Source organism: Aptenodytes forsteri, unplaced genomic scaffold (assembly GCF_000699145.1).
Source record: "Aptenodytes forsteri isolate BGI_AS27 unplaced genomic scaffold, ASM69914v1 Scaffold336, whole genome shotgun sequence".
In the NCBI taxonomy this organism is placed as follows: Eukaryota; Metazoa; Chordata; class Aves; order Sphenisciformes; family Spheniscidae; genus Aptenodytes; species Aptenodytes forsteri.
Genome location: NW_008794911.1, coordinates 2,205,534 through 2,216,062, shown reverse-complemented (window position 1 = coordinate 2,216,062; position 10,529 = coordinate 2,205,534). Strand labels below are relative to the sequence as shown.

General features: G+C 35.4%; 1 protein-coding gene across 1 annotated transcript in view; it reads left to right on the top strand.

The window, feature by feature from the left end:
- The first annotated feature begins 1,117 nt into the window (after positions 1-1,117).
- YME1L1 (YME1 like 1 ATPase) overlaps positions 1,118-10,529 on the top strand; it is a 23,174-nt gene continuing 13,762 nt past the window's right edge. Inside the window, exons 1-5 of the mRNA XM_019470986.1 lie at positions 1,118-1,150; positions 2,562-2,693; positions 5,259-5,421; positions 7,493-7,591; positions 9,281-9,390. Coding sequence (XP_019326531.1) covers positions 1,118-1,150; positions 2,562-2,693; positions 5,259-5,421; positions 7,493-7,591; positions 9,281-9,390 — 537 coding nt within the window. The remainder of the gene's footprint in view (positions 1,151-2,561; positions 2,694-5,258; positions 5,422-7,492; positions 7,592-9,280; positions 9,391-10,529) is intronic.

Below are 10,529 nucleotides of genomic sequence, written 5' to 3'. Positions count from 1 at the left end.
GCGTGGCGGGGGGCTGGCCGGCTCGGTGGCACCAAGTGTCGCGGCGGGGAGAAGAGCGGGTGGGAGGTACAGCGGCCTAGGGTTCTTATCTAGGAAAAAAGTACGTAAATAGAGGGGAGAGGAAGGTACAGTAAAAGCTTGTAAAATCTGAAATGAAGACGTAACCTGGAGATGGCGCTTTTTAGTATCTTTTTATAGTGGAAGCAAGGGGGTGGTTGTGTTATTACAGCTAAAGTTAAACCGTGCTGCTAATTGTCACGGGTTGTTGTGGAAACCAAGAAGAAATGACTTAGAAATTAGAAGAGTTAGTGGAGGAAAAGCCCCTCAATTATTTGTTATGTAGAACAGTCGGGATGCAATCGGGAAGGCATCTTTTATTAGATAGTGAGTTGGATGGGACTAGTGGGTTTTATGGACTTTGATCTGAACCAGTGGTTTTATTTTTATGTTTTGTGTTAGGGGGATTAGTATGTGATAGTCTTATTCCACAGTGGGATTTGATTGTTCTTTCCAAATGTGGAGAATGTGTTAATTGCTTTTGTTAGTGTAGTGAAGTGGCAGAACTTGTAATGATATTTTTAGGAATGTGTCATCCCACCTTTTCATAGTGGGAAGTGCAGGAGGAAAGCTTGGTTTATGGTTGGGATGCTGGCTTTGACCTCTGGAGGCTTTATGGTTTTACCACAAACTCCCAGAGTTTAATTACAACTTTGGACATTTAATTCTGAGGCAGTTTTCATGTCTCACGGCATTGTCTCTCTTGATCTTCTGTCTAGTCAACACAGATATGGAAGTTCTTGCGGAAGGACATTCATAGGCAGAGGCTTAATCAGATATTGCAATCAGATATTGTTCCAGCAGCCAGAGTTGCACGCCAGCTCTCTTCCCTAGTGATGTGTAATGAGACTGAGGCGTTTTGGAAGCGTTGGAATTATTTGTACCACATATTCACAATAGATGTAGTCATGTGCTAGAGGAGGAGCCCTGATTCGTGGTGCACATGGGCTTCTGTACTGATTCATGAGGTGGTGTCACTAAGTTGACTGAGTGCTACTGAACTGCAGAATTGACTGTGATATGTGTATATGCTTTGTGTAGGTTAGTTTCATACTTAAGTATGTTGCTAAAGTGGGATCCCAAGGAGGAAAAAGTAAAGGAGACTTTTGGGAATAACTTGTATAATGCAGGAAAAAATATAGATATTTCAAGTTATGAAAGTATTACTTTATAGGTGAAAATAGGTGGTATTTGGAAAATAATACAGGAGTCAGTAGTACTTAAGAACAGTGATCTCTGAATTAGTAAGATGTTGATAAGTCCTCATGATTCAATGCTATTCAAAAGCAGCCACTCAGCTTTCTGTTCAAGTTGGTTCAAGGAGAACCAGCTTGATGAGATCTGTTGCTTGGATATCTGTCCAGGGATAATCTAGAATTTACTATGTTATAATATTTCATATTAAAGTCTAAAATTAAGGCATACCACTAAATAGGTGGAGTACCTCATTTACCATTCTCTTTCTCTTCATGTTGTTTAAAGAGCATTACTTCTCTTCTGTGGCTGTGTTGTGAAGTCTTACTAGAATGGTGATCTTAGTTTTGTCTTGGCGGACACCAAGACAGGCTCAGGGTTATTTTAAGTGAACATTTCTTCCAAAGAAGAGAAAGTTCCTGAATGACAGTAACCATAAATGGGTTTTAAACGCTTCAAGAGATGGTGTCAACTTGCAGACTTTTCAGCATAGAAGTAATTTGCTATTGTTTTTTCTCTCTTTTTCTCCCCATGTTGACTGTGTTTTCTTTTTTGTGTCTTTTATTGCTATGTGGTAAAAAACCACCTATTTGGAATATAAGTTAATTGACTGTGATGGGGGCATGGTGACTACAAGGGAAAAACATTCAGTTTCACAGTTTCGTATTTTATTTGCATGAAATGGTTGTTAAGTTTGTAATATTTGTCAGAAGACAGCAGCGGTCCTTATTCTGTCATCTGGTTGCAGCAGCACATATCTAACACAGCAAACAAGTGATACGTAAAAAAAAGAAAAAATTGAAAAAAATATTCTGAAGGAAGTATTAAGTGTAGTAGCAATTTTGTTTCCCTGCTGTTTCAGCTGAGAACAAGCTGTAAGAAATTGCCTGTTATTTTTTTGTAACTATACATTGTCTTAAGTGCAAATTGAGGGCAGTCTTTGCATCTTCTAAGTGTTGATGATCTGTACCTACTTCTGTATTTGCAAACCTAGTGATTATTTTCTTTAAACAATGCTTATATTTGAAAACCAGGAAATGTAGCCTCTTTTTTTTTTTTCTTTTCCAAGCTTTGTGAGCTTCTAATCTGTCACGCATACTTAAACTTTCTTTTTTCTTTAAATAGAGGTATCAGCTAACACTGTGGTGTTGAAGTGCTTTGTTCATGTGAAAAAGTTCATGTGGCTTATTATGAAGTCCTCAGTTGAAAGGCAGTGTACAAGATACGCAATTATAAGTCAGGGTTTGGAATGGAGATATGTTTAAATAAGCTTAAATCGTTATCTGATTTTTTTTTTTCTTCTTCCCCAGGCTACTGTTCCTCTGAGTCACCTTATCAATGCCTTTCATTCACCAAAAAGCTCCACTACTACTGCCAGCACAGCATCCGTACAGCCTGTCCAGAGGGACACCTCCCCAGAGCATGATCCTCAGAAGAGTGAGGTACTAAAAACCTTCGGAAAAAGTGGTGGTTTGCTTTTAACTGAATTAAATCTGAATAAATCAGTTTAAGTGAATTTAGTGTTCGACTCATTTTATGAAATAACATAATGTAACTAAACGAAACAGAACGTTGACACATAGAATGTAACTTTTTGACAGAACTTCAGTCAGTTGTGCTTTGGCAGTAAGGATTCTACAAAAATACAGTATTTCATTAATAAGAAAAAAAGCTAGTACTTGTCTCAGTAGTAATTTGCAAATGAGGAGGGGATTTGTTTTCACTTTCAACTTAATGTTTCTTGCTCTAAAGTAACAATAACTTTTCTGTTAATAAACCTCTTATTGTCTTTTTACTCTCTGAGTTCTAGCAAAGTTTGTTTCGTTATTGATTGTGAGAAAAGGGACTGTAACTTAAAATATGCTGAGGGGTTTTGAGAGATTAAATAGCATATTTGTATGTCTTCTTATTTTCCTATTAAAATATCTTTCATTATCATTAGGTATTTTTTGTTCTTCACATCAAAAATCAAAATACAGAAAGAGTAAAGTAGTATCAGATCTTGCCACTTCTCTTTCAACTCATTTCTTACAACAAGTTTTATAATTAAGAAAATGTTTGCGAGGAAAAACATGGAGTCTCTCACTAACTGCAGAACTTTGGAAATCAGCATGAGTTTACTAATCATCCCTGTGTTGTGATTCCATTGTTAGTTTGGTGTTTGGGGTGGTTTTTTTTGTGATTCTGTATTTGCTTCTGGGGATAAAAATTGATTTCAGCGGGAGACCTGGATCATTGAATGAAACTAAAAATGTGTTTCATTTATTCAGTTCTATATTTGTCTTTCAGCAAGAGAATCTGGGCTCCTTTAAATACAGAGGGTTTTTCACATTTAATATTTTCTCTCTAATTCATCATACACCTGTTTGCTTCCTCCTAGCATGATAAAAGTATAAAAATAATAATTTAAAAAGTCTCTCTTAATTAAAGTATTTTTAAAGAAAGTTCTTAAAGCAAGTTGATTAGACTATAATAAACCTAAGCTCAAATAAAAGTTAAGCTCAAATTTTAAATCAGCAAATACTGACATAGTACATGCAGTTCTAATACTGAATAAAGTTGAACTATTAGTATGGCAAAAATCATTATTTGAGAATGTGAAGCGCCTCTGCTGCGAAGTTAAATCATGTTTGGAAGTAGTAACCTCTTCTGAAGGGTCACAAAAAATGTTACTTTTTTAAAAATTTTTTTAGTCTTCTCCCCCCCTTACTATTTCAGTAATTTTCCAAGCAATTATTAAGCTGAAGTAGGAAGGCTTGATCTACTCCTTTAAACCATCTCTAAAAGTCAAATAATGTTTAAAAATGTATTCGTACTTATTTTGAGTATAACTGGACCAGAAGCAACCTACCCTTTACTTTAAAACAGAATACTTTGTTTACTTAAGAAATCCATTTTAAACTACAAACTTTGAATGTGGTGGTATTCTGGATACGTCTAGGAATCTGTTCTAAAAATGCTTCTTTTGACACTTTATTCAAATATTTTTCATGTATGTCTTTTTATTGGAAACCTAGTTTCGCCTTGAAAGAAGATCAACACAAAGCTTACATAAAAACAATTTAGGAAAAACAAAAATATAATCCATAATGTTCTAACAATAAAAAATTAAGCATCTGTGCAAATACATTTAGAATATAATATTTACTTCTCAGTTAAGAAAGTATTACTGCAGAAGCAATATTGAGAGGCTAATAGATATCTTAAAGGGTCCAAACCAGTACGTATTTTTAAAACATACTCTCTCATAAAAAGATTTTTTCCTATCTGTAAAATGCTCAAAGTAATTTTAATCTTGTAAGATTACTTCTTTAATAACTCAAGTGTATGTGCCTTACCTTCTTGTTTTTTCCATAGTTTCTTTGCTTTGTAGGAAATCCCAGATCCTAGTACTTAACCTTTCCCCCATAGAAACTTTAGTCTTTCATTGTGTGTCTACCCAGCTCGTGGCTTTTTAAGATTTTAGCTCTGGGTATAGTTTCTAAATATCCAGTCTTTGTGCTGCTGCTAAATGTGCGCTATCTGCAAAAAGGCTAGCAAAAAAAAAAAAAAAGGGTTGGGGGGATTTTGCTGTTTGCTCACTTGGATGAAATATAATGGGTGGCTATTACTGTACATCTTTCCCCCTCTCACTCTTCATTTGCTCTATCATAAAGAGTAGGAAGAGTTGGAAAACTGCATTTTTTTTCTGTGCCTGCTTCAATTGGGGAGCAGGAAGGTGTTAAAAAGACTAAATTGGGATGAAAATGTACTTGTCATAAATGTACCGTGATAATGAAAATGTCAGTGTGTGCAAATGGAAAAGTTATTCTGCATTGACAGTAGCAAATATTCTTTCTTTAATTATGTCCTTTCATTCATTTATCTTCATTTAGAAATCTTTTATTTCAGTCTGAACTGTGAAATATAGATGCTGTATTGAGCCAAAAAGTCAACTCAGTTATTCTTAATTTTTTTTTCCTAAGATAATCTTAAGTAAATCTTGAACATTTATTTCTATTTTGCAGTCGGTACTTAATTTAAGAGATCTGGGGTTGTCTGATTTGAAAGCTAACCAGTTCAAAGAATTGGTGAACAGGTTGCTTCCTGGCTACTGTGCAGAAAACAAAGTCTCTTCGCAGTGGCATACATCATACATCTCTGCTGAGTCCTTCTTTGAAAATAAGCATGGTATGTTTCAGAGTAAAGTACTTGTGAGAATTGATAACAGTTAGATTATAAGGCGAACACAGTTATTCTTTAGTTTACTCTTTTGTGCTGTAGATAACTCATAGTTTAAAAAGTCTTTAATGAAAAGAGGATTAATGTATTTTTTGTTGTATACAGGTTGTCTCTAAAGTGCTTTTGAATCTTGGGAATTTTAGAAAATTCAACCCAGATTTTGGAATTGTTTTTTCAAATTCAGATTTGAAGTTGGCTGCTATTAAACTTGTCTGAACTCAGCTGTAGTACAAGTGCATTGTCTCTTAATGATGAACCTGAGCTATGAATTTTTTCACCAGTTTATTTCACCAAATAGAAGAAATTAGATTTTGCTAATCTACTAATGTAACAGTCATGAACATCTCCAGTTTACGTTAAGTTACTCCTTTTTTGCGTGAAGCAACATTACACGAGGACATTAATTAGAAAGGAATTCAGGGTGACAAACTGTTAACAGTCCATGTAGAGTATTTCGTTGCTGAAATAAACCAAGAGTGGTTCCTTACAGTTAAAAATACTTTGTTGGGATTAGTCTAAAATACAGGAGGCAAGGCCATTGTAGATGCTCAAGAACGTGGTAGAAAAAGGAGCATATAGCTGACATTTGAGATACTGCCTATATAGTATTGCAGTTGGGAGAAAGAGTGTTAAGAATAATATCTCAGGGCTACTATTAGAGAAAAAGTATTAAATTGCATTGTGATGTGAGATATAAAAAAAAAAAAAATTAGCCTAGAGGCAGTTTCCTGAATGGGAAGAAGAAAGTTGCAAATGCTTCAGAGCTTTGATAGATTAACATGGAAGCTCACCAGACTGGTTGTTTCATTCACAGTTGAAAAGGCAAGGTCATAGGTGGAAAACTGCCACAGGCAAGGGAGATGCTAAATCTTCAAGAACGTACTTTTGGTGTAGGTGACGCTGCATGCTATGGATGACTTGATATGTGTATGTTGTGCATATACTTGTGCATAAAGCAAGGAGAGTATTTATATTTTTTAAACTAATATGTTCATAATTATGTTATTAGATTAGCCAATATGCAGTATTATAGAAGATTGTGGAATATACAGCATTGTAGAATTAATAGCTAATCTTTTTTTCTCCTTCCCATAGTTCTTCAGTATTTCACTCATTAGCTTGTAAGCTGTTATTATGATCATATAACTTCAAAAATTTTAGTAGGAACTTTCAGGGTTCTTTTTTGCTGTCCTAGATGTATCTAACTGATGTAATAACTGTATCAGAATATGTAAAATAAAAAACCCCACCCTTTTTATGATTACATTAGCTTCTGAATTACTATAGAAGAGAGCATGTGTAGGCTTGGCCTCAATTTTTTTTCCCCTCCCTCCCCAGGTCTCTGATGTTTCTTAAATAATTCTTACCTGCTAAATGAGGATGAGTTCTTTGAGCTTTTGGTAACTAAACAACAGATAAATGCCAGTCCTCTTGCAGTCTGTAGGGTGCTTAAAATAGTATCTGCTAATAACTTTTTCACTGTGATGCTCTTTATTTATGTTGTCTTGTTTCTGTATTGCATGAGGACTGTACAATTAAGTAGACTTAGTATAGTTTAAAATGTTTTCATACATTATACATAGTCTGTTTTAAAATGCCCGTGAGCAATCTGTTCTTTAAAGCCTTTGAAACTGAATAATTGGTTGAATGCTGGTCCTTCAGCTTCATGAAAGTCTTTGGATTCCTGTCCAGTCTAGATAACTTTATTCAGCTCTGTACAGATAATCAGAGTTTTCCCTCCCAGATACAGCTCCAAATTCAAGATTCTGGGTACCAGTATTTTTTTGGAAGTTCTAATTAGAAAAAATTCTGGCATATTGCAAGTGCCTGACATAGGTTAATGCAAAAAAGTTAACAATCTATGTACTGGTAATGGTTAATTTGTTTAATTACAGATGACTGAAGGACCGTAGCAAAATAGAATTAATGTTTAAGAAAGAAAAAGCACCCTATACGAGAAGTAATGTTTAGTTGCCATTTAATACAGAGTGTATTTACACTTTGCTGTACCTTTTTACAGGTTTCGTGGATGTTTTCAGTACTTTACGCTCATCTTGTTTATACAGACAGCATCCTAATCCCCTCCAAAATTTCTGTTCAGATGTTCGGTGTTGGCCAGGTATGAAACAATAAATGACACTGTTTTTAATCTCTGTAGTATCTTTTTTGTCTGGGAAAGTAATTTTAGTTTTGTCTTAGAGGCGTCACTCAGGAAATACCGGTAAACTTCCAGGAGGAACTTTACATTGATATTAACACTTTAAATCACAAAGTTATGTTTGCATTTGAGTAGTATGTTTCCAGAATTAAGTTAGTAAAGATGGTCTAACTATAGAATCTTTTTCAAAGATGTCAGTATTTGTGGATCATGTTCTTAAAAGATGATAGATGAGCTGACTACTTTTGAATCAGTAAATATGTTGAATCTGGTATTCATCCAGGTGAACTTTCTAAGGTGCTTGGTGACTGGTTTAAACTACTCCTGGATGTATGATGGGTAACAACAGGGCTGCATTAGCAAGTACATAATCAGGAGCCCGGGGAGTTCAGTTATTGTCCTCCATTCAGTTTTTCTGATGCTACATCTGGATATTGTGTCTGGTTTTGTGTCCCATGGTTAAGAGAGAGATGCTGACAAAATGGAGATAGCCCAGTGATGGGCCACAAGGAAGGGTGCAAATTTTTGAGCATTTAATGTACGGGAAACTGAAGGATATGAGGTTTTAAAGTTAGCAGAAGAAAAGGCAAGGAGTGATCTAATTGCTACTGGAGCCATATTAGTTACCCTTCTCTTGTACAGCTCAAAGAAGAGGCAACAATTACAAGTAAAAGCAAAGGAAATTCCTGTTGGAAGATTTTCACAATGAGAATGGCTAAGTTCTGAAACAGATTGTCTGGAGAGGTTGTGTTATCTTAATCCTTGGAGATTTTCAAAACTGAGCTGGATGAGGTCCAAAGCTACCTGGTTTGATGTTGAAGTTAGACCTTTTTTTGAGCAGGGGTTTGACTAGATCATCTCTAGAAGTTCCTTTTATCTGGTGCTATTCTGTCATAACAGAAGGCTTAGTTAAAACTATATAATTGACTGCTGTGGGTGATTATTTTAAAACATAGTAGCGAAAGAAGATAAATATTCTTGGCTTTTGTGATTTATGTGATAAAATCTCCATCACAAGGTTTCTGATGTGATAGAAGATGACAGATAGTGCTATAAGCTCACTGTATTTAAATGGTCTCGTTTCTTTTGTCAGTTTCTAAGTTAACAGCACACCTAAACCATTCGAGATCTTTTCAGGGCATCTTGTCAGCTGAGCTTTTAGACAGAGCTTATCTTAGAGCAGGAACCTTCATTCCCATCCTTCTGGATTAGCTTCTGAATGAGTCATGTTTGTCAGCCTGCCTGGATTTAATTCAGCTGTATGTCTCTTCTGTTCCCTGAGACGGTGATAGGGTTGGCCAATTATCTGTAATCCACAACGTGAACTCCTGATTGTTTTAACGAAGAAATTTCTGTCCATTTACAGTACTAAAATTTATTGGTTTATTTATTCAGTTTATTACTATTGGATCCAGAAGTGTCTTTCATACAGTTTCCTGTTTTTTACTTTTTTGGTCAGGCATCTTAAACAGATTGCTGTTTGCAATTCTCTTCACTTTCTACTGTGGATATTTTGGGAAGATTATCTTCAGTTCAATCATGATAGTCTTTTTCATAGAATAGTTTCTGGAATCTCTTAGGCCTTTTTTTTTTTTTGTAGTGGTAGTAATTGATAGTTTTTAACTTTTTATTTATTATTGCTATTTTAAGTTTACATACAATCACGGACCTTTAAGACTTTGAGATCAAGAGCAAGACGTCTGCAGTCAACATCTGAACAATTCACAGAAACAAAAAATTCACTTTCTTCACTTTTGAAGGTAAATGAGTAGCATTATCAAGTTGTTTTGGGCTTATTCAGACCATCTTTTTCTCTTGAGTGAACCTTCACAATTTACCAAGGGTGTTTGTTTCACTAGTGTGAAAAAAAGTCTTAATTCTAAAACTTTAACAAATGACAACATGCTGTTTTTCTTACTAATACACAGATTTGCTTCATATATCAATATATAGATGATTTGAATTTTTTAGGATAGTAGTTTCAGAGTTTTAAACTCTAGAAATAAAATTCTTCGTATTCTGGTTTTGTGGCTTTGTTAAAAATAGCTTGGAGTCAAATGAAGTATTTGTTTAAACAGAAATACAGCTAGTTTAAGATACAAGAATTATTTTTTTTTTTTAAGCAGTTCAGCACATGATTGATGCTTTAAGAATAGATTTAATTGTGGGTAGTATATTTTTAAGATACAAAAATTTTAAACTCGGTGTTTTTATGGGTTACAAACTCATATACTTTTAATTCAGCAGATAACTATCCAGGCTTGGGGTAGCGAAGCACTTAACAAAACCAAGTTAACCTAGGTACTCTTTGCTTCTAATTGGTTGTACAGAAGTCAGGCTAATTAAAGCATTTGATCTTACTGTGTGTGTAAATTAGCTTGGAAGTCTCCCCTTCTGCTAGGCATATGTGGTTTATTTAACCTGTGGACTAGGTATATCATGGATGAAGATAAACCAGAGCTAGCTCTATGCAGTGCTGCTCTTAAATTTCGTAGGGCGTATGAGATGTATTTGATGAAGCTCTATCAAAACTATACTGTCCTGGTTTTGGCTGGGATAGAATTAGTTTTCTTCCTAGTAGCTGGTACAGTGCTGCGTTTTGGTTTTAGTACCAGAATAATGTTGGTAACACACCAATGTTTTTAGTTGTTGCTAAGTAGTGCTTACACTAGTCAAGGATTTTTCAGCTTCTCATGCCCTGCCAGCGAGAAGCTGGGAGGGAGCTCAGCCAGGACAGCTGACCCAAACTCGCCAAGGGGATATTCCATACCATGTGACATCATGCTCAGTATATAAACTGGGGGGAGTTGGCCGGGGGGCAGTGAGAGCTGCTCGGACACTGGCTGGGCATTGGTCGGCAGGTGGCAAGCAATTGCATTGTGCATCACTTGTTTTGTAT